Source organism: Peromyscus eremicus, chromosome X (assembly GCF_949786415.1).
Source record: "Peromyscus eremicus chromosome X, PerEre_H2_v1, whole genome shotgun sequence".
NCBI classification, from domain to species: Eukaryota; Metazoa; Chordata; class Mammalia; order Rodentia; family Cricetidae; genus Peromyscus; species Peromyscus eremicus.
Window position 1 is genome coordinate 120,245,467 of NC_081439.1, and position 24,606 is coordinate 120,270,072.

General features: G+C 41.0%; 2 protein-coding genes across 5 annotated transcripts in view; both read left to right on the forward strand.

The window, feature by feature from the left end:
- Positions 1-24,606, forward strand: part of LOC131898802 (melanoma-associated antigen 10-like) — a 95,562-nt gene that overhangs the window by 48,709 nt on the left and 22,247 nt on the right. For 2 of the 4 annotated variants that reach the window (XM_059249997.1, XM_059249998.1), the window contains exon 2: positions 15,303-15,364. The exons of 1 other annotated variant lie outside the window; for it this stretch is intronic. The gene's annotated coding sequence lies outside the window, so the exon portion shown is untranslated. Of the gene's footprint in view, positions 1-15,302; positions 15,406-24,606 lie in introns of all 4 variants that reach the window. One more of the 4 variants, XM_059249999.1, reaches the window with a different exon arrangement.
- On the forward strand, positions 7,789-10,616 carry LOC131898803 (melanoma-associated antigen 10-like). Its single transcript, XM_059250001.1, has one exon. The coding sequence runs from the start codon at positions 7,895-7,897 to the stop codon at positions 9,026-9,028; it is 1,134 nt and encodes a 377-aa protein (XP_059105984.1). The 5' UTR covers positions 7,789-7,894; the 3' UTR covers positions 9,029-10,616.

The following is a 24,606-nucleotide window of genomic DNA, read 5'->3' on the forward strand; positions in this document are numbered from 1 at the left end:
AACATCGACTAAACGTACTCTCCCACGCTGGATATATGAATCCCCAAGCCAGCCTCAGCATGACTCAGTTTTGAGAAGTCCCAGGCCTATTGATGCCATATTGGACATCCTGAGAGACTAACACAGCTGGTCAAGGATAACTATTATTTGGAGGGAGGTCAAGGAATGGAGGATCTTGTTCTAAGATCACCAGAAAGACCTGGGAGGTTACAGGTTGTGGTAGCCAAATGGGACAAGCTCTCTCTCTACAGCCGTGAGCTCTCACAAGGACTAAATGGATATTGTCTGTGGTGGCTGTTCTTTGTTGTCTGGAATGAACTGCAATCCAGAAATGGAGGGCACAGCTGTGATCCAGATCTTGAAGTGAGGTTGTAGCATGAATCTTAAAGAGTCTTATTAATAAAACAAACTCGGAGCCAAGTATTGGGTTGAACACTGGAAGATCAGAGAGACAGAACAGGCTACAGCTTCCTCACCTCACCGATTCCTCAGGTGATCCTGTTTCTTCAGACTGGATGCCTCTGAGTCCTCATCCAGAATGAATCTCAGCTGAACCTATAACTAGACTCCAGGCAAAGCAGGCTCCTAGAGGGGAGGTAGAAAGTGCAGTCCATGAGGAAGTGCACTACACTACTAAGGAGCTTAATGATTTTGCTAAGTCATTCAAGCAGAAATCTGGGAAATATGTGTGGGAATGGATTTTAAGGGTGTTGGATAATGGTGGGAGGAACATAAAACTAGATCAGGCTGAATTTATTTATGTGGTCCCTCTGAGATCCTATGTTTTATATGGAAGCTTACACAGTTATAATAGTTGTGAAAAGTTTGTTTGAATGGTTGGCTGAAGCGTTTATTAAATATGGCCTACAGAAAAGGAGTTGGAGATGCCTGATATCCCTTGGCTTAGTGTAGATAAGAGGATTTTTAAGGCTCAGGAAATTGCAATGCTAGAGAGGACATGCTGGGGAAAAACTAACCCTCCACAATGGGGAGGCCCAGAACGCAGGCCCTTCACAAACCCTATAAGATGCAAAATGGTGAGAGGGAACACCAGCACATTTGAAGAGTTTTGTTGTGCCAGACCTTAGGTTAGGGTTGGAGATGCTGCTGCTCAATGGGATGGATTCACTGCAATGCGTTTAATTGGGCCCCAAGGTAGCAGGGGACAGGTGGCAGCACTGAATTACCAGAGACAAGGTGATCATAGCTGTCATAGTGGACAAAGTAGACAAAATAATATTCATAATAGCCTAGCACATAATGTTCAGCACAGGCAATGTGAATTTTATAGTAGAATGACTTCTACGGACCTTTAGTACTGGCTTATCAATCATGGTGTTTCCAAGCATGACATAGATAAGAAGCCTACTACATTTCTGTTTAATTTGTATAAGCAGAAAAAAATTCTCAAACAAATGAAGGAATGGCTGCATTGGATTGTGGCAAAAGGCAATCTAGGCACATGAATAAATTTCAAGACTTGAGATAGTTTGCAGACCCAGAACCACTTGAATGAAGGGGTGGCCAGTTTCCCCTGAGGAAGGATCTTGATAAGACATCTAAAAGTTTACACTTAGTCTTTCTACAGTTCTTCCCCAGAGGGACCTGAGGCCTTTTACAAGGGTAACTATACACTGGGGAAAAGGAAACAGACTTTCCAGGGTCTGTTGGATACTGCTTCTGAATTGACACTGATTCTGGGAGATCCCAAGAAACATTGTGGCTCTCCAGTTAAAGCAGCAGCTTATGGAGGTCAGATGATTAATGGAGTTTTGACTGATGTTTGACTCAAAGTAAGTCTAGTAGGTCCCTATACTCATCCTATGGTCATTTCCCCAGTTCCTGAATATATAATTGGGATACGTATACTTAGAAGTTGGCAGACTTCTCACACTGGTTCCCTGACCTGTGGAGTGAGGGCTATTATGGTTGGAAAGGCTAAATGGAAGCCTTTAGAGTGGGCTCTGACAAGGAAAATAGTGAATCAAAAACAGTATTGCATCCCTGGAGGAACTGCAGAAATTAATGACACCATCAAGGACTTGAAAGATGCAGGGTGGTGGTTCCACCACATCTCCCTTTAACTCTCCTATTAGCCAGTGAAGAAGACAGATGGATCATGGAGAATGATAGTTGACAATTGAAAAATTCAGTCAGGTAGTGACTCCAAATGCAGCTACTGTACCAGATATAGTGTCCTAACTTGAGCAAATTAACACATCTCCAGGTACATGATATGCAGCTATTGATTTAGCAAATGGTTTTTTTCTTGGTACCTGTCCATAAGGACCACCAGAAGCCATTTACTTTCAGTTGGCAAGGCTAGAAGTATACATTCACTGTTTTGCCTGAGGGAAATATTAACTCTCCTGGCCTGTGTCATAACTTGAGTGGACCTTGATCGTCTGTCTCTTCCACAAAATATCACACTGGTGCACTATATTGATGACATTATGCTGATTGGACCAAGTGAGCAGGAGGTAGCAACCACTTTCAACTCATTGGTAATGCATATCCGTATCAGAGGATAGGGTATAAATACAACCAAAATTCAAAGTCTTTCTACTTCAGTGAAATTCTTAGGAGTCCAATGGTGTGGGACATGGAGAGACATTTCTTCAAATATGAAGGATGCTATTGCACCTGTTCCCTCCCATTTCCAAGAAAGAAGCACAACATTTAGTGAGCCTATTTGGATTCTGGAGACAGCACATTCCTCACTTGGGTGTGTTACTCCAGCTAACACACTGACTCGGAAAGCTACTAGCTTTATGTGGATCCTGGAACAGGAGAGGGCTCTGCAACAGTTTCAGGCTGCTGTGCAAGCTGCTCTACCACTTGGATCATATAAGCCAGTAGACCTGTGGTACTTGAGGTGTCAGTGGCAGATAGGGATGCTGTCTGGAGCCTTTGGCAGGCTCCTATAGGTGAATTACAGAAGAGACCTTTAGGATTTTGGAGCAAGGCTCTACCGTCATCTGCAGACAACTATTCTCCCTTTGAAAGACAGTTCATGGCCTGCTATTGGGCCTTAGTAGAAACTGAATGCTTGACAACAGGCCATCAAGTTACCATGAGATCTGAACTAGCCATTATAAAGCTGAGTGTTATCAGACCCACTGAGTCATAAAGTAGGACATGCATAGCAGCAATCTGTCAAATGGGAGTGGTATATTAGAGATCAGGCCTGAGCAGGTCCTGAAGACACAAGCAAGCTACATGAAGATACTCATGTTCCATGTAAATGTTTACCATAAAGATGACTAGATGAGGAGTTCAATAATCAAGTAGATAGGATGACTTGTTCTGTGGACAGTCAGCCTCCTTTCCCAGACATTCCTGTCATTGCCCAATGGACCCATGAACAAAATGCCCATGGTGGCAGAGATGGGGGTTATGTGTGGGCTTAACAGCATGGACTTCCACTCACCAAGGCTGACCTAGCTACAGCTGCTGCTGAGTGCCAGATCTGCCAACAGTGGAGACCAACACTGAGCCCCATATATGAACCATTCCCTGGGGTGACCAGCCAGCACCTGGTGGTAGGTTGACTACATTGGATCACTTCCTATGTGGAAAGGGCAGCACTTAGTCCTTACTGGAGTAGATACTTAATCTGATTATGGATTTGCCTTTCATGCACATAATGCTTTTGTCAAAATCACCATCCATGGACTTACAGAATGCCTTATCTACTGACATGGTATTCCACACAGTATTGCTTCTGACCAAGGAACTCACTTCACAGCCAGAAAAATGTAACAGTGAACCCACAATCATGGAATGCACTGGTCTTACTATGTTACCCCTATCCTGAGGCAGCTGCCTCATGGAAAGATGGAATGGCCTTTTTAAAATGCAGTTACAGTGCCAATTAGGTGGCAACAGCATGCAGGGCTGGGAAAAGGTTCTCCAGAAAGCGGTATATGTTCTGAATCAGCATCCAAAATATAGTACTGTTTCTCCCATAGCCAGAATCCATGGGTCCAGGAATCAAGGGGTGTAAAGGGGAATAGTTTCACTCACTATCACGCCTAGTGACCCACTGAGAAAGTTTTTGCTTCCTGTTCCCACAACTCTAAGTTCCACTCTCCTAGAAGTTTTGGTTCCAGAGTGGGGAATGATCCTGCCAGCAGCCACAAAAAACATTCCACTGAACTGGAAACCCAGACATCTTTCTGGTCACTTTGGGCTTCTAATGCCCTTAAACCAACAGGCTAGGAAAGGAATAACAGTTTGAAGAGGGAGATAGCTTCAGATTACCATGGGGAATTAGATTGTCTCTCTAAAATGGAGTTAAGAAGGATTATATCTGGAGTTCAGGAGATCCTTTAGGTGTTTTAGGAGATCCTTTAGGGTGCTACTGTGCCTTCTGATTAAAGTTAATGGGAAACTACAACAGCCTAATGCAGACAGGACTGCACAGACTCATTAGGAATGAAGGTATAGGTCACTCCTCCAGGAAAAGAGCCAGGGCCTTCTCAAGTGCTTGCAAAGGGTGGAGGAAATACAGAATTTGGTAGTAGAGCATCTATGGCCACATGACCAGTTGCAAAAATGAGGATTATAAGTAACATGAGTGCTTCTGTTGTATTTTGTTAAGAATGTATTTGTACAGATATTTGTGTTTTCTTTCAATTTCCTTATCATATGCTGTAATGTCAATTAAGAGAATATCAATGGTTATCAACATGTAAGTTTGAGATACTAGAAGGATGTCCTCCAAGGGACATTGCCACGTATTCTAAATTTATAATGCACTTGTGGTTGTACGGGGGATAGTTACATCATGTTAGGCATAACTAGGACCTGGTTAAATATATATAATGCATTTGTGATTGTATGTGGGAGAGTTATATTATGATTAGATGGTATTGTTTTCATTTAGAAATTACTCATGACATAAGGAGATATGATTGTGCATCAAGTTGACAAGAGGTGGATTATGATGGCTATTCTTGGTTGTCAAGTTGACTATATCTGGAATGAACTACAATCTAGAAATGGAGGGCACAGTTGTGATCCGGGTCATGACACTGGAAAACACATGCCTATAATCCAGATCTTGAGGCTGGAAAGCACACCTTTAATATGGGCCATACCTTTTGCTGGAAGCCTATATAAGGACATGGAAGAAGGAAGATCATTCATTCTTTTTTTTTTCTGGCCTGCTTGCCCTCACCTTGTCAGCACATCCATCACTTCACTGGCATTGGAGCCTACTTCTCTGGGATTCCAGCATATATAGAAGACACCCAGCCTCATGGCCTCATGGGTCTGAGCAACTAACTACTAGATTCTTGGACTTTCCATTCACAGCTAACCATTGTTGGACTGCAGCTTGTAAGCCATGCCAATAAAACACACACACACACACACACACACACACACACACACACACACACACACATATTGGTATATATATACCAATTCCATAAACTCTGTGGCTCTAGAGAACCCTGACATCCTCATGCTCACTTCCCCTAAGGGTAGGAGATTGACTCAAGAAGTTCAGTTTCTTTTCTCATGAGACAATATCTGGTTAACAGGGAATGACTAAGACTCTGTATACAGTAAAGATTAGTATTACTAGTGAAGAATGAGAGAATCCCTAATTTCTCAGCCTCTACCTTCAGTCTTCCCACTAAAAGAACTGAGTCTCAGGTCTGCTAGGCATTAGTGTGAACAATGAAGGTACCTTTCACCAAGGAGAGCTGCATTCCTTACAAAGTTATGCCAATATTTCCCATTACCCAGGAGTTGCAGAGCAGATGTGTTTAAAGATGGTATTCCATCACATCTTGATCGTTTTTTATCTTAGCAATGTGGGGTATTTGGCAAAGAATTTGGCCTCAGCCCATCAGATGCATTGAATCCAGATCATGCTAATAGAAAGGTGGTCATAAAAAAGGACTGCCCACACAGACTATGGCGATCCCAGAACCTGGCTCTACATGTCAGGTCAGAGAAACTCAAATCTGTGCTAAAATCCCTCAGCACAAGCTGCCTTTTAATTGTTCTTAACGGAGCCATCAGGAACCGTGGTTAGTGTATTGCTGTCAGTCATGAGCTCTCAGATAGCAGTGCAGAAGATTCTGTGGAAGTGTCAGGAGTCAAGGTGAGGTACAAATGCTGACTAGGCCTCAAGGTCACAAACCAACTACAGTAGAAGGGACCCTAATGCACGCCATTCCACATACCCCACTGAGGGTTGTGGTACTCAAGACCTTGCCAACTGTCAGTGATTTGTGTACTTCTCTCTCTCTCTCTCTCTCTCTCTCTCTCTCTCTCTCATGTTTCTACCAGTTCCTAGAGGGAAGTCCAACTAGAAAGAAAGCTGAGAAGTGAAGCTATGGGATATATCCTAACAAGAAGATCTGTAAGTTGGCTTTTCTTTTCAGAGCCACAAGGGTTGAGAATTTTAGCTGAGTCCATTTACTATTTTGTGGTGATATTGTGTCCCCCAATATATTTTACACACTAATAAACTTATCTGAGGTCAGAGAACAGAACAGCCACTAGACAGACATAGAGGCCAGAAAATGGTGGCACATACACACCTTTAATCCTATTACCTGGGAGGCAGAGATCCTTCTGGATCTCTTTGAGTTCAAGGCCACACTGGAAACTGCCAGGCATGGTAACACACAACTTTAATCTCAGGAAATGATGGGAGGAAGAAGAAAGGTATATAAGGTATGAGGACCAGGAACTATTTTTGTTAAGCTTTTAGGCTTTTAGCAGCAGTTCAACTGAGATCCATTTGAATGGGGACACAGAGGCTTCCTGTTTCAGGAAACAAGATCAGCTGAGGTGTGGCTTATTCTATTTCTCTGATCTTTCAGTGTTCACCCCAATACCTGGCTCCCGGGTTTGTTTTTATTAATAAGTCCTTTTAAGATTCGTGTTACCTCTGGCGCCCAACTCAGTCGGTAGAGCATGAGACTCTCAATCTCAGGGTTGTGGGTTTGAGCCCCATGTTGGGCACCAAATGTAGATGAATTTTATATGGTCTTATTAAATTAAAAACATGGAGCCAAATATAGGAGTGAAAGCCTTAGAGATCAGGGAAATAGGAATAGCCACCAGCTAACCTTACCTCACCATGCTGCAGCTTCCAAGTATGTTACTTCCTGTCTGCCTACACCTTTATTGCCTTGCTGTTCTCCCCTCTCATTGGCTCTTAGCTCAGCTACCTCACTTCCTTGTCACTGCCTGTCTGTACAGACCTCCAGGTCTCCATGGTTTGTACTGGGATTAAAGGCATGTGTTACTACTCTTGGCTCTGTTCCCTAGTATGGCCTTGAACACACAGAGATCCTGCCTGCCAAGTGATTGGATTAAGGGCATGTGCTACCACTGCCTGACTTGTGTGTTTACTTAAAATGGCTTGCTATTTCCTCTGATCTCCAGGAAAACTTTATTTATAAACATACAAATAAAATATCACCACATTTCAGCACAAATAAAATATCACCACACTATTTTTTTTCCTTTCAGGCCTGTGGCAGCTCATCACCCACACAAGAGTTCATACTTCTTCCCACTGGCTCCTGTAAGAATCAGCATGAGTTGCTATCAAAAGTATATATGTCTCTGTCTGGAGGGTGACTCTGAGGATCCAAATGAAATGGAGGACTTCACATTTGTATTGGTTCCCATACCTGAAAAAGAGGAGGAGAGAGAGGAGGAGGATGCAGAGGAAGAAGAAGAAGAAGAAGAAGAAGAAGAAGAAGAAGAAGAAGAAGAAGGAGGAGGAGGAGGAGGAGGAGGAGGAGGAGGAGGAGGAGGAGGAGAAGAGGAAGGAGAAGAAGAGATAGAATAGGAAGAAAATGAAGAGGCAGGAGAAGAAGATAATGAGAAAGAGAAAGAGAATGAAAGGGAGGAGGAAGAAATGGAAGAGTGGGAAGAGTATGAAGAAGAAGAAGAGGAGGAGGAGGAGGAGGAGGAAGAAGAGGAAGAGGGAAGTGAAGAGGAAACAAGAGAATATTATTACACATCTTCTATACCTTTTTCCTTTTTAAATGTCTCTTTGCCTACTTTGAGTCCTACCTTCTCCACCCCATTCTCCAGCTCTCTTCTGTTTCAGGATGCTAAAGAAGAGAGGTATGCTTCAGGAATAATGACTCCTCAGAAAGCTCAGAGCTCCTTTATAGCCACATTTCAAAGAAATTTAGGTAAAGAAATCAACTACATGGAGGAAGAGGGGAGTCTAGGCATTATTCAGTCTTCAAAAGATTCTCAATCTTTGTTGAATAGCCAACTAAAGGAAAAGATGACTGATTTGGTCTATGCTATGATCTTCAAGTATCAAGTGAAAGAATCTATCACAAAAGTAGAAATGTTAGAGATTGTCAGCAAAGAATACAAGAAACAATTCCACATGATCTTTATGGATGCTTCTAAGTGCCTGTTCATGCTTTTTGGCATTGACATAAAGGAAGAATATACCATAAGAAACTCCTATACCCTTGTCAATTCACTGAACCTTACCTATGAAGAAAAGCTGAGTGGAGAGCAAAGAATGCCTAGAAATGGCTTCCTGATAGTTATTCTGGGCTTGATATTCATAGAAGGGAATTGTGCTCCTGAAGAAAGTGTCTGGGAATTCCTGAATACAATGGGATTATATGATGGGGAGGAACACTCCATCTATGGAGAGCCCAGGGCATTTCTGACCAGAGATTTGGTGCAACAAAATTATTTGACATATCAGCAGGTGTCTAACAGTTATCCTCCATGCTTTGAGTTCTTGTGGGGTCCAAGAGCCCATGCTGAAACAACCAAGATGAAAGTTCTGGAATTTTTGGCAAGGATCAATGAATGTGACCCACTTTCTTTTTTATTTTTGTATGAAGAGGCTTTAAGAGATGAGGAAGAGAGGACCTGTGCCAGAAGTATCTGCCCAAATAGAAGTCCAGTCACATTGACTGCAGAGCATGTATTTCCAGCTAATACCCAGAGTGATAGATTTGTTTTTGGATGTATTCACTCTGAGTTTGAAAAGAGCAGTCAAAATTCTAAGTAATGGAAGGTGAAAGTTAGCTTGAGTAGAAAATAGTGGAGCACAATATTGCTATATATGCTATTTGGGGAGTTGTTATTTTCCATTTGGGATAGACTATCAAATCTTACTTCTTGTAGTAACAGATTTACTAGCTTTGCAATCTAAGTTATGAATGACCTTGATCATACATTTCTTGCTGTTTATTATGTTTTTAAAAAATACAGAGAAAAAAACTGTGATGTTTTATTTTTAGATTGATATTCTGTTCTATTCTGTAAAATTAAATGCTGTGCTTCTATATTTATGTAGCTTATAAAATACGAAAACAGGAAAATCTTAGCAAAGTTTCTGCTCACTGACTCATTCATTTACTGAACATTAGTTGAATATTTTATTTTTGGAAGATACTACTTTATTGACACAGGACACATGGATAAGTTAGACACACCCCTGCTCAGAGAATTATAGAATCTAGGGAGAGCTACTGTATCAAGAACAGGGTGAAATGTCTTATAAGACATGTGAAAACAAGGACAACGTAAGAACAATTGAAAACAAGAAAAAAGAGCTACCCATCAGGAGCAAAAGCCTAGAGTCAGTGCAATTTGACTGGGGACTTGGGAAACTCTAACTCCTTTTGGGCCAGTTTTATATTAAGTCATGGAAAGTTTCAGGGAACCTATGCACAATGAGTCTTGTAGGAGAGAGAAAACCCTTGAATGAAAATTGCTCTGAGCCGTTCTCTTGGAATTCGGGGTAAATAAAGAGGGTTCGACATCTGGTCCCTGTGTGGAGAGTGCTTTGCTGTTCTGTTCTTACCCAGCTAGACTCAATGCATGCAGTAGTAGACTCAGTGCATGCAGTAATTTTGAACTCACAAGAGCTGAAAGAGTTTTCTGAGGAGTAATGTGGGAACTTCTTGGGTTGTGACCTAGAGAAACCATCACGCTGCCATTCCTTCTTCTGGTCTGGAACAGACAGAACCCATTCCATTGTTATTTCATGTTGATTGCTATTTATCTAAATCTAATCCAGGTCAATGAGTTTGTGGTAGTAGATTTAATTTAAAAGTATATACAGAAAATGAGCAGCTAGAAGGGAGGACAAATTGGTATTTGACTGAGTTCTAAGAACACTGAGTTATTTTACCCTAGAAATTAAGCTTCAACTCCAAAATAATATGTCAACTAAGAGTGAAAATACCATGACTTGTATTTGGAATGCTGAATTTTTGGTTGTTTTGATATTCTTTACCATGTTGAACTGCCTGTTTTCTCAGATGTTATAGACAACAGTATCAAAACCCATGGGAGAGGATGCCAGGGTTCAGGGTCTAATGATTATTCACCCCACCACTCACTAAACTATCAATATCTTTGGGCAGTGTACCAGGTGTTTTATTCACAGTCAATGAATTTTCACTGTGATGCCACATCTCTCAAACCTGATTATCAGCAGAGCAATTTAAAGTTCCTAGTGCTTGAAAATTACCCCCAAGGTCATGTAGCTGGTATATGCCAGTACTCAACAAGAATTTATCTAAAGTACATATTGGTCCAGCTCTGCTTAGCTTGAGGCACCTTCAGTTTCTTAGTTCATTTCCTACTATCCCAAAATGTCTTAGCTTGTATAAAAAAAAAAAAAAAAAAAAAAAAACCCACCGTGTCCACATACTGGAAACAGAAGGAAATAGAGATGAAAATAAAACACAATGTGAGATTTGCCTTCATTGTATGAGGACTGTCGTGCTCCACCTCTTAGGAAATTTCATTGCTCACTTTCCCTAGATGCTGGAAGTTCATTACTATTACCTCTTCTTTCTGAAACAAAGCAACCTTCCATTGCTGTTTTCCATTGTTTACTCCTTCCAAAAGCAGGAATCTAATGTTGTGACCTAATCAATACTGCAAGCTTTGTCTCTCTTCTAGTGATATTATTTGTTACAGCATTCTTTGTTCTTCTCTTGACGTAGAGCATTCCAATTCCTTGTAAAAGTTCTCAAACTATGCTGTCTTTAATTTTGTATTACCTTTGCTTTGGTTTGACGATTGTTTTTCCTTCAAAAATTCACAGGGAAGCTTAATGAAAGATGAGTTTGTTATGAAGGGCCCTCTCTCATAGCTAGATTAGCACTTTTATAAAAGGCATGACACTCAAGGGAAATTTTTGTTCTTTTGTGCTTTCTGGAATGGAAGCAAACACCATTTATCCTCCCTGGAGAATGATTTTACAGCTTTGGGGCTCAGAAGCAGAGAGCAGCTCAAACATGACACCAATCCTGCCAGTTTCGTAGTCTTGCACTACTCTAACTCTAAAATATTTTTTGTATTTTCTTAAGGAAAAGATCAATAACCCCTTCTATAGAGAGCAGGATTAAGGCCATGATCCCCAGAATAATCAGACTCCTATGGACATGACTTAAGATACTAAAACACTGATAAAACTTTTTCACCCTACTGGGAGAATTAAGGATTTGGTATGGTTTTTAAGAGCTAGGGGTAATGTCCAAACAGGACATTATCTCCTAGTGAGTAGAACCAAAGGAAAGTAAGTTTACAGAAATGATGAAAAGACTAAATGAGAATGCAACTGAGAGAGCTGAATGGCAGCTGCTCCTCAACCCTGAACACCAAATTCAATATAGGGTAGAAAAGGATTCAAATGTAAATAAAAAAAAGTGGAGAATACAGGGAAGGATAGTGTAAACAGGCTCTGGGAATACTGAGTCATCACAGTCAGACATTCAGTGTGGTCTAATCAGGTCTAATAATGGATTGGAGCAGTAAGCCACCCCTGTGTTCATTTACAAGGACAGAACAATGTCTCCTGCATCTGTTTGGTTGATCCATTTCTTTTGACCACTCTAGTGGTTCAGTTTACCTTGCCCTGTGTTCCAGGTCTGAAACATCCTTGATGCCTACTGAAGGATGTTTGTTTTCCTTCATTGGTGGAATTCCCCCATAGACTGGAATTATGTTAGTGTCCAGGGTGAATATCAGATGACTTCAGTTGAGGCAGACAGACAGGGAGCAATGAAGGCAGTATGAAGAAGTCAAGTAGTGTTAAACAGAAGTGGGAATTTCTTGGGGCCTGGTATCAAAACGACATTGCAAATAAAGGGAGTGATGGTCATTTCTAAAACAAATAAATAGATTCATATGGGTATACTCAACTCAGATGATGTTTCTTTTGGATTTTAAGGTATCAGCACACTAAGGAGTGGATAACATAATGCTGTAATGGTGGGCCTCCATTTACACTAGATTCTATTTGGGGTAGGAGTTAGTTCCAGTATGCAAACTTTTACAGGAAGATGAAGATGGCATTCTTCTCTGTGAAACTAATGGAGACTGATGGATTCAAAATTGAAGCATGGTATATCATGGTTGAGAACATGAAGATGGTGTTTGTACCTAAAGACAAGATGTCCATGTTAATGTTAGCCATGATATTTTCCCATGGGAATTCTGAAGTTACATGAATAATTATATACGTTAGTTCTTCCATGTAGATAGACAGGACAGGCAAAGGACATGTTCTACATTTCAAATCCTTGAATATGACTATCCACTGTTTTGATTTAGTGATTTATACTTTTGTTTCCTTGTTTCTCCATCAAACATTTACTGAACATATGATACAATAAGAATAGTAAATAGGCAAAGCAGAACTAAATCACAAGGCATATAATTTTGGGTACTATGTGAGAGAACAGAGGAGGAGAAAGGATCCTGGAACCTTCAGGAAAGTTTTATGAAATAATAGAGGACTGCATACACATTCTGAGTTCTGAAGGTTGCTGTGAGACAGAATATTGTCCTAGTTCACTTTATATCATATAGGCCATGACCAAAAGCAACTCGAGGATGAAAGGGTTTCCTTTGCTTACACTTCCATATCTTAGTCCATTGTTTAGGGAAGTCAGGTCAAGAACTCAAGGCAGGAACCTGGAAGCGGGAATTGCAGCCCAGGCCAAGAAGGAACAATGCTTACTGGCTTGCTTCCATGGCTTTCTCTATTTGCATTGTTATGTACCCGAGACCACCTACCAATGAGTAGTACAGCACTCAATAGCCTAGGCTTGCCACATCAATTATTTATTAAGAAAATGCCCCATAGACTTACATCAGGCTGATCTCATGGGAGTATTTTCTCAGTTGTGGTTCTGTCTTTCCAAATGGCCCTAGCTTGGGGCAAGTTTGAAAAAAAAAAAAAACTAACCAGTATAATTTCATTCCTCTGAGCTGAGACTGGGGATCAGTAGGAGAGGGTTTTGTTGTGATTTGAATATAGTTTTGCCTTTACAATGTAAATTACTTCTGAAATTTACATAGTATAGAAAAGTGTCATTTTAATTAATTTCTGGATTTCTTCATTCCTTTTCCAGATACAGAGACAAACAAATATCCAAAACCTGGGCATTTGATTTAGCATATGTTTCCACAAAATGCTATCCACCTTCAAACCATTTCAAAAAATATTTTTAGGAATTCATGAATGTGATACGTAATTTAATGTGGAAAAATTTGTAACAAATTTATCAATCCTGTCTTTGGCATACATAACCTTTTGTAATACAAATTTTTCTAGTGCATTTTCCTTCTCTGGAGTTTTGGTAACTTTCTTTCATCTGTGCAGTACTATATAGACTGTTTCTACTCTGAGAGCAGCCCCTGCTAGCCTTTTACAACTTAAGTCCTGAATATTAGACTCTGATCCTCTCTCTTCCGCTATGGTCACAAACACTTCTTTGAATATATCAATCTCTTTGGATATGTCAGACTCTCTCTTTCTTAGGGTTTTGTGCTTGCTGATCTCTACTTCTATCCCTCCTCCTCCAGCCTACAATGCTCTTTGCTCTCCTGTCCTTTAAGTCCCTCTTACAATGCCAACAACCCAGAAGAGCTCAACTCTGCCACTGTTTCCAGTATTATGGTTTTCATTTTAATACTTTCATAACTAGATAAATGTCTCATTTTTTTTAAATATACAACTTAAAAGGGTAGTTAGGGGTTTCATCAGTCTTTGCTAAAGACATCGTTTTTAAATATGCACATTTCAAAAATAAATGATTGGATAATGAAGGCATGCACATTGTTACTATCATGAGAGCACTATTAATATGAATTGATTAATTCTAACCAGTGTATTAATTATATATGCTTAGTGATAGTTACATTTTGTTCAATTAGCTGTTTCAGCCTTGGAGGTAAAATATTAGCCTGGGTGGTTCATTAGAAGCGAAAACAGTAAAAATGGCAATAAATACTATTGCTGAAAATTGCCCAATTTTGTTCAGCAGAAACAGGCTCAGTACTATCTCAGGTTGAAAACCTTAGTTTATACTAATTCAGAGACCAATTGCTTGCTGTGGTGCAAACAGAAAATTATAAATGAAAGTCATGGGAAAGCAGATTTTGTTTCACTTCTAACAGAAATGAAACAACTATTTTCTGTGGATGGCCTCATCATATGGTGACAGTGTCTAAAATCTCATTTATTCCCAATAATCTGTCTTATGTTTTATAAATTTTTATTAAATAATTTAAAATGTACTTTATGTATTTTCATTATCTGAGGTCATATTCAACTGTCATCTTTTCAGTCTTATCACACTTCCTTATGTTGTTAGTTGGTTTCTAATTTCCCCAATTCAGTCACTACCTGTCCAGTAACTTACATTATCATATGTGTTGTTTGTGAAGATCATTGTGAAATACAAATCCATGTAAGTGTGCCACTCAAGCTCCTTAAAAACATGTATTGTTTTACATTTCAATTCATTCTCATGTTTTCCTTGTTAGTTGTTTTGTCAGCTTGCCACAAACTAGGGTCACCTGAGAAAAGGAAACTTCAACTGAAAAAGCATGCCTCCATGAGATTGGCCTGTGTGTGTAGTGCCATCCTACTGTGTGTAGTGCCATCCATGGGTAGGTGGTCCTAGATTAAGAAGCAGGCTGAACAAACCATGGAGAATAAGTCAGTAAGCATTGTTCCTTCATGGTTTCTGCTACACTTCCTGTTTTATGTTTCGGCCACGATTTCCCTTCATGATAGACTGTGATTAGGATATGTAAATAGAAGAAAACTCCTTCAACATGTCAGTGCTGGAAACTGAACCTTAGATCTTTGTATAAGCCACAAGTTCTCTTAACTATTGATTCAACTCTCTATCCCACCCTAAATTTTTTGTAGCTGTGCATATCAGGCAGGCAGAGACCACCAGCATAGTTCTTTTTGCTCTAAATTGATTTGGCCTTCCATATTAATTCTAAGATTGTTTCTTTTTTTCTAGCTCTGTGAAGAAAGTTACTAGAATTTTGATGAGGATTGCATTGCATCTACAGATCACATCTGGTAGGACAATCATCTTCCCAATACTAATTCTTCCAATCCATGTACGTGGAAGGCCTTTTCATACTTTAGTATCTTCTTCAATTTATTTCTCCAGCATGTTAATACTTTCATTGTGGAGTTCTTTTGCTTCCTTGTTTAAATTTATTCTAATATATTTTGGAAGTAATTTTTAATGTGGTGGTTTCCCTAATTTCTTTCCAGGTGTGTTTGTTATTGATATATAGAATGAGTACTAATTTTCACATAATTTTGTACCCTGCCTCTTTTGAAAGCACTTACCAATTCTTTTCTTTATTTTATTTTATATACCAACCACAGCTTCCCCTCCCCCCTCTCCTCCTGCTCCTTCCCCCCACCTCCCTTATACCCATGCCCCCCATCCACTCCTCCTCCCTCTCCATACAGATGGGGTAAGGTCTCCCTTGGGAATCCACAAAGCATGGTATATCAAGTTGCCTCAGGACCAAGCTCCTCCCCCTTCATCAAGGCTGAACAAGGCATCCCACCATAGGGGACAGGTTCCAAAGAGCCAGCTCATGCATCAGGGACAGGTCCTGGTCCCACTGCTAGAGGCCCCACAAAAGACCAAGCTACATAACTGTCACCCAGATGCAGAGGGCCTAAGTCGGTCCCATGCTGGCTCTATAGCTGTCCATCCAGAGTCCATGAGCTCCCACAAGTTCAGGTCAGCTGTCTCTGTGGGTTTTCCTGTCATGATCTTGATGCCCCCTTGCTTATATATTCTCTCTATCCTCTCTTCAACTGGACTCCTGGAGCTTGCTCAGTGCTTGGCTATGGATCTCTGTATCTGCTTCCATCAGTTACTGGATGTAGGCTCTATGATGACAATTAGGGTGTTCACCAATCTGGTTACAATAGCTGCCCAGTTCAGGCACCCCTTCCACTATTGCTAGGGTTCTTAGCTGGAGTCATCTTTGTGGTTTCCTGGGAGTTTTGCTGGCACCAGGTTTATCTCTTATTACTCTCCCCCTCTGCTTCACCCCCAACTCGACCATCCTGGTCCCTCAGGTTTCCATTCCCCCATTCACTCCCCTCAATCCGCCCCCAGTTTACTCAAGACATCTAATCTACTTCCTCTTCCCAAGGAGATCCACGTGTCCATCTTAGGGTCCTCTTTGTTTCCTAGCTTCTCTAGGGCTGAGAATTGTAGTCTGGTTATCTTTTATCAATTCTAAGTGCTTTCACAGAGGTGTTTTTTTTTTTTGTTTTTTTTTTGTTTGTTTTGTTTTTTTTGAGACAGGGTTTCTTTGTGTAGCCTTGGCTGTCCTAGAACTCTCTGTAGACCAGGCTGGCTTTGAACTCAGAGATCTGCCTACCTCTGCCTCCCGAGTGCTGGGATTAACGGTGTGCACCACCACTGCGTAGCTTATTATTTTTGTATTTTTAATTGCTTTTGGGAAAAGGAGATAAGACCAACACAGAACTATCATATAAGAAGATAGATAAAAGAAGAAATTATTAGTCTAGCAGTAGAAATAAAACCTTTTGCATCACTTGTTTTATACTAACCAAATTCAAACAGGCCATGTGGAAGGACCCTCTCCTCTCACTTCTTGGTTTTGTCAAAAAATATTGGAACATGTATACAGGTAACATTATACAGACTGAGCAGTGTCGCGTCCGCCTCGACCAGCAAGGATGACGCGATGCCAGGCTCTTCTCCAAGCAGTTTATTCAGGAACCTTGAACAATCTTCTGACCCCGGGGAAAGTCATTTTCTTCTTCTCTCTCACTCTCACTCTCCCATTCACTCTCTCATTCTTGCTCACAGTCACTCCCACAGTCACTCCCACAGTCACTCCCACAGTCACTCCCACAATCACCCTCCCAGGAAAGCCAGCCCACGCCATTTATAGCCACTGGGCAATCAACCCCGTGGTGCCACGTGGACAATGCCGCTAGGGTCAGACATATGCAAGCAAGCCAGATTAGGTCCAGGTGTGCAGAAGCAAGCCAGATCCTAGCCTTAGCCAAATAAGGAGCATCTGCCATCGGGAAGGCAGAAACCAGATGCAGCGCCATCTTTGAGGCACGGCCGTGCACGGCTCTCTACAGCTCCCCGTTTATTGTTTTAAGCAGCAGGCAAGAGCAGAGGTCTAATCTCTGCCAGAATACAACTTGGACATTGTACTGGTGTTAGTCCAGGTGTCATCCACCCAGAGAACACTTGACCCGTCCAATACCCTTTTTTGCAGAGGTGGGAATTAGGGTATCAACCCACATGCAATTAGACTTGCTCTTCTTGGGTTTTGCAATACAGCTAGACCCAAGTGCAGTGCACTAGCCTCGCATCCTGCGCGATCAAGCTTTTAATGCGGCCAGCCAGGCCTGGGGAGACTGTCCAGCTTCTATGGCTGTAAAGGCTTGGATAATCATGGCTGCATTGCATTGCTGAGAAACCCTTAAATGAACAATGCACCACAGGCACATCAGGGAGACAAGTACCAGTAGGCCTTCCAGGGCACCTAATCCCGCCCACTTCTTTAAAAAGGTGATAGAATTGATGTTATGGGTAAAGGGTATGGCCAGGCTTTTATAAGAGCCCAGAGTAGTCAGCTGCTCCCGCTGGCACGCTTGTCAGAATCAGGGCTATCAGGATCAGGCACATCAGCTTCCCGGGTGTCATCACGTCTCTCCGTCTGAGGGGCCTGTCGCACCAATCATTCAGGTACCCAGATAGGGTCTAGCCGATCCTGTGGGAAAACACAAACAGAACCTCCCGCCCATGTCATCACGGGATCAGGGCCATGCCGGCTACCCATGAGAATATCTTTCCACTTCACCATGCCCTTCATAGGGCTGTATGGATTAAGACTTCTTATGGTGGTGGAGGATCTTCCTATCAATAAACCCACCATGCCTGGCTTCAATCGCTGTTAGCTCAGGTTTTTCTGTGTTGCATTGATTTTCCACAGATCTCAGCTGCGGATGCCTTGTTGTGCTGGTTCTGGCGTCCACCATCCTTAGTTTCTTAGCGGCTTTTGGAGCTTTTGAAAACCGCTCAGACTGCCTGCTTTGCAGTCTACTAGGACACTAACTCTGTATCTCAGGTTCTTTCACCACATACATTAAGCTTAGATTCACGATCAACATTTACACCTTTTCACAAACTATAGAACTACTTTAGCAAATATATTTCTTATTACTTCTTATATACTTCTTATCTTATTTCTTATTTAAACTTTCACTTACAACTAACATCTTTACTTCTTACAAGCTTATTACTACATGTCTTAAGACTACCTTAGATACTTCTTGCAAGCTTATATTCTTAAAGGAACTCTATCACATATAACATTAACATCTACTTATCTATGCTTCTTAAGGAAACTGTAGAACTACATTAGCATATATTTCTTATTCACTTATATTCATTCTATCTTTTTACTTAAACTTGCATTTACAACTAGCATCTTACAAGCTTGTTCTTTTATATATCTATTACATTTATATTACTTATACTTATTTACTTACAGCTCTATTTTCACACTTATATTCATAATAACTATTAAGCAAACTCTACAGGGCTACCATTAACATACATCTAACTTTGCAAACACTTAAAGATTTCTTAACACAGATTTAACAAGACAGAATTTTTACTTCTTACTCTTAATTATTATCACTATCTCTATTAGATTCTCTTAACTAGACAGGAAGTACGTACATCATTTCTAAAGTTTGGAGTTTATAGTCAGCTTTGTTATAAAGCACTGGGATTTAGTGAGTGTTGTTATAGAATTGTGATAGTTGTTGTTAGGGGACTGTAACATTCTTGGGATGACACCACACTCCAAAGTTGCCAGTTCTCTCAGCCATTCCGAAACCGGCAGAGATGCACTGTCAGCGGTAGACGGTTTTTAACTAGAGGCTGTCCCTTCACCCAAATTCATAGTAGTTCCCCTAAATGCTTCAATTCAGACAAACGTTTCTATCACTGTAAAACTTCACTTCACCCTGAGGGTGAAATTACCATATTTAGCTGCTGTAAAGCTCTTTGCCAAATACTGCACAGCTATAAGGTGTTATAAAGTATTTTTCTAAAGGAGCGAGTAAAGCCACAAGTGGCACAGCTCCAAACTGTATTTAGTATTTTCCTTCATTAGCTTTAACTCCTGATGTTATTAGTGGCTGTAATATTTAGCATTGATTTCTTATAAGGAACTTTCAGGTGAAGCTTTTTAAGACAAATTTTTCTGAAGTTTGTTTCCCATCTATAAAGCAGTCATTTCTTTTTGAATGCCTGTTTCTTATCCCCTTAATTAGATTTGCAAAGGAATCACTCATTTCCGGCTGTTTGTTCAAGAGGTAAATAATTTTAATTTCACATAAGTTTCTTCATATCTAAGACAACGTTCAGTGTATAAACTGCACTCTCTTGCTTTAAGGATTTTAAAGTGGCTTGTTTGCTCTTAAAGGTAGCTTTTGTCATCCAACTACCGTAAAAACTTTGCACAGCTATTAGGATAAATAAGGCATTTTCCCAATGGAGCCCCAAACTGTGAAGCACCTAGTTCCATATTATTTCAATTTTCAATGGAACTGACACTTAAACTCTTAGACGATTTTCCTCCTTATTCTTTTAAAAGCTGTATTTTAAGTTTACCATGAACGTATTTTCGGGCTGACAAAAGAGTTTCAGGGCAATGTCGCCATCTTTAGTGGAAAAACTACCTTTCCCAGAATGCATTTCCCTTATATCAGTCTATAATAATATCAGTCCCTTATATCAGTCTTTTATATCATTTCCCTTATATCAGTCATTTCCCATAGTTCTTTTCGGGTCTGAGAGTCAACTGGTTCTCTTTTACCAGACTTGCTTACAAATTCTTGCCCGGGGGGGTTTGAACAAGGTTTTTTGCTTTTGCAACGGGAGATTTGAACAGGCATTTTACATTTTCAATTATGGGACATTGGGAGATTCCTATTCTCTCCTCAACTGGCTTTAGCAGGTCTCTCTCCTTTATTTGACACTGGCCCCCAAATCAGAACCGCACCTGCCTCGTTAGTAAGCATTGAGGTGGGCAATTTCTGATAGCAACTTTCCTCGGGGCTTGTGTTTGTCTTAGCCAGTCAGTGAAAAACAAGATCATGCACTACAGCTTTTCCATAGCTCTTCCGGAGAGATTTCCTCCCACTGATTTATCTCATTTTGCTTGTTCCTTCCTTCCCCAGATGCAGAGCTTCAGGTATCTGCGGCTCTGTTCCTCTGCTAGCTGCCTTTGGAGGTAGGGGCTTTTTTTTTTTTTTTTTCTCTCTCTCTCTCTCTCTCTCTCTCTCTCTCTCTCTCTCTCTCTCTCTCTCCCGAATCTGCCTCAAATTCTAGCAGCTTTTTCAGGTCATATTTTTCTGGGGAGGATTATATCCCTTTTCTGTTTCTTCAGAGTCTTTCTCCTAGACAGTTCCCAGTTTGGTCTCAGTTTATCCCCTCTACCCCAGAAACAGTTTCCGACACTACAGTGGCGGCTTTCCCTGCTACTGAAGGTAGGGCTTTTTGTCTGTTTCTGTTTTCGGGGTCTGTGTGGTTTGCGTACAGACTGAAAATCTAACAAGGGAGGTTTTTGCCATTTCTGAACCCCCATTAGCACAGGTGTTTTGCCTCATCAGGCCTTCACCTGGCCCAGTCCCCTAGTGGGTTGCATTTGCTTATCTGGGTGCTCAAGGACAGAGCTTATGCCAGAGGCAATCACCCCTCAGGGCTACACTCCCTCACCTCATCGGGAGTCAGTTGAAACAAAGCTTAGTTCTGTTCTGCCCTGGCTGGACTCTTTCCCCACACAGCATTCTGACTCAGCAGCACAACTGCTTCAGACACAGTTCAGCTTTACTGTTTTCCCAGAAAGGTCCTTATTCTGATAGGAAAGCTTTTCTCAGATTTCTTTTTGCAGCTGTGGACCTATCAACCCGGGACTTGTAGGAAAGCAGGCAACTGTGCTGTTCCCACTGGCTTTAGTTTTGTTCATTGGCAATCTTCCCCTGGGTCCTGCATCTTCCTGCCTCAGCTCTGTGCTCCAGGAAGTGTACCACTGCAGGAACCCTAGTATCCCCGAAATGCACTCCAATTCAGAGACACTGACCAGTTACCTCTGGGTTTTTGGTCAGAAGCGAGGATACAATGCTAACAGTTTGCATTGCTTCAGGGGATCTTTGCATTAGGACCATTAGGAGCACCTTTTCATTCTGAAATGCTCACTCAGAAACAAAACCCTTGATGCCTCAGCTCGGCTGTAACTGAAAAGCTTGGCTTTTTTGCTTTTCTCAGGTAAAGTTTCCCACCCTTTTGGGCTCTCTGTAGCTCTTTACCCACACTCTCCCAAGCGTTTCCCTCAGGGTACTCTGACCCACTGTCTTTTACTAGCTTGAAGAGACAGAGCTCAGAAGAGGTTTTTAGGAACTTATCCCTGCCTCCTGCATTGCAGGAGGATTTTTAAAGCTTGAAAGAGAACTTAGAGAGGTTTTGCCATCTTAAGAGGTTTGTTGTTTTCCCTTAGAGCTAATCACAGGTGGTCCCCACACTAATCTTCAGGTGATTCTAATTTTTGTCCTTCTGAGAATGAGTTCTGAAAGACTTTAGTTTTTAAGTTTAAGAGAGCTTTTGAGAAAGATGAAGGCTTTTTAGAGAGATTTTTCCCCCAAATTTTCCAAGAAAAACTTTATAGTTTAAGAGAAAGATTTTTTTTTCCCCAAGAGAGAAAGACCAACTTTTCCCAAAACTTCGCAACTTTAAACTTTGACTTCTTACACCCCCATTTTTGTCTCAGGGAGAAGTTACTTTCTCCTGCTGCTTGGACTTAGCATTTCAGCTGTCCCCAGGACAAAAGCTTCCATAGGAAACTTTTTCTTCCCCATAATCTCAAAGAGCTTTTTTACTACCTGTAAAGCCCAAAGAAAGATTTTTTTTCTTTTTTTTTCCAGTTTGCATTCAGAGCCCCCAAAGTTAGAAAATTGAAGAGTTTTTCTGTCTAGTTGCCTTACTTATTTTTCCTACACAATCTTACACTTCTAAGTTTTTCCTACACTATATTACTACCCTATGCCTTATTCTTAATTCTCCCGTCTGCTTTTGTCGCAGCTCTACTTATTTTTCCCGTCTGCTTTTGTCACAGCTCTACTTAATTCTCCTGTCTGCTTTTGTCACAGCTCTACGTTTCCCGCTTTTATCGCGGATCCCCGCCTTCTGTCCGCTTTGGTCGCGGCTCTACGTTTACCTGGGGACTTACCAGTGCACTGCCCTGACTGCGAAGAGTTCTGAGCCTTAAAATGGTTCCCCGTACGGGCCACCACCTGTCGCGTCTGCCTCGACCAGCAAGGATGACGCAATGCCAGGCTCTTCTCCAAGCAGTTTATTCAGGAACCTTGAACAATCTTCTGACCCCGGGGAAAGTCATTTTCTTCTTCTCTCTCACTCTCACTCTCCCATTCACTCTCTCATTCTTGCTCACAGTCACTCCCACAGTCACTCTCACAATCACCCTCCCAGGAAAGCCAGCCCACGCCATTTATAGCCACTGGGCAATCAACCCCGTGGTGCCACGTGGACAATGCCGCTAGGGTCAGACATATGCAAGCAAGCCAGATTAGGTCCAGGTGTGCAGAAGCAAGCCAGATCCTAGCCTTAGCCAAATAAGGAGCATCTGCCATCGGGAAGGCAGAAACCAGATGCAGCGCCATCTTTGAGGCACGGCCGTGCACGGCTCTCTACAGAGCAGCTTATATTTAGGAATATATTTGTATGTACATGATCGCATATGTAATAATTAATATAAAAGAGGCCATGAATTTGAAAGAGAGCAAAGAAGGATATATGGGAAGGTTCGGAGGGGGAGAGGGAAGGGAGAAATGATGTAATTATATCTTAAAAATAAAAGGAAAAATGAGAAAGAGAATTATAAATTTGATCTCCCATTCTGTGCCTGGCTGAACCTGGTGAGGATCATATTTCTCTTTTAAGTCAGGAAGTGAACCTTCCATCCCATGCTGGAGACAATTTCTCCACATGACCTTGTAGGGAGATTGACAAAAGTGATACTTTATCTACCAACTGGCTGATTTAGGAAGGGCCGTGACTCTACTCTTCTGTCAAAGTACATACTCCTTGTGAGATGATCCTTTTCTACTTTAGTGATGACACTGAACTTGATTTTTCAAAGCTGGCATAGCTAGTTAGCACTCCACTGTGAAGATTCTGCTATGCCTAAGATAATTTGGGGACTAAAGATAAAATCATTTGACATGCTATCCTGTTAAAGTCTTATCAAAATCTTGTTGCAGAATCTTGATAATGAGGATACAGTAGACAAATGAATACTTCTCTATTTTATCTATTTTTGAAAATTAGAAAGAAAAAATTTTAATTTTTCTTTTTATCTAAAATTGTTTTCCATATAATATATTTTGTTCATATTTTTTTCCTCCCTCAAATCCTTCACAGCCCTCCTCACCTTCCTACTCACTGAAATTCATGTTCTCTCTCTGTTTGTCTCCATCTGCCTGTCTGTCTCTCTCTCTCCGTGTGTGTGTGTGTGTGTGTGTGTGTGTGTGTGTGTGTGTGTCTCTGTCTCTCTCTCTCTCAGACAAAAACAAAAAAAAACTGAAATAAAAATTTAAAAAAAGGAAAAAACAAAATAAGAAAAAACTAAACTACCCTCCAAAAATTGTAGTCCATCTTGCTTTGACAAAGTTCTACTGGGCATGGGACATACCCTGGGGTTTGATTGATGAACAATGAATCTTCCTTCTCAAAAATGGATTTTCCCTTTCCTAGTAGGCTGGGATTTTGTGTCTACTCGCCACTCTCCGTGTAAGGGTTATGTCTACTTTGAACCTGTGCAGGTTGTGTGCATGCTGTCACAGTCTCAGCGAGTTCATATGTGTACCAGTTCTGTTATATCTACAACACACCATTTCCTTAGAACCAAACACCCACCTCTGGCTCTTACAATCTTTCCAAATCCTCTTTTTCATAAATTCCTGAGCCTTGATGTGAGGTGGTTGATAAAGATATTCCATTTAGGACTGTGTGCTCCAAATTCTCCCACTTACATATTGTACAGTTGTGAGTTTCTTTGAATTATGATCTGATGCAAGAAACAGCTTCTCTGTTGGGTGTTGAGCGATGCACTGATCTATGGGTATAGCAATATCTAATTAAGAGTCATTTTATTGATATATTCCTTTAAGAGAACAATAGTAGTAGGGTTTCCCTAGGTCTATGATGTATC

Coding starts and splice junctions, on each gene's coding strand:
- LOC131898803 (XM_059250001.1), top strand. CDS start 7,895: ATGGAAGAGTGGGAAGAGTATGAAGAAGAAGAAGAGGAGGAGGAGGAG.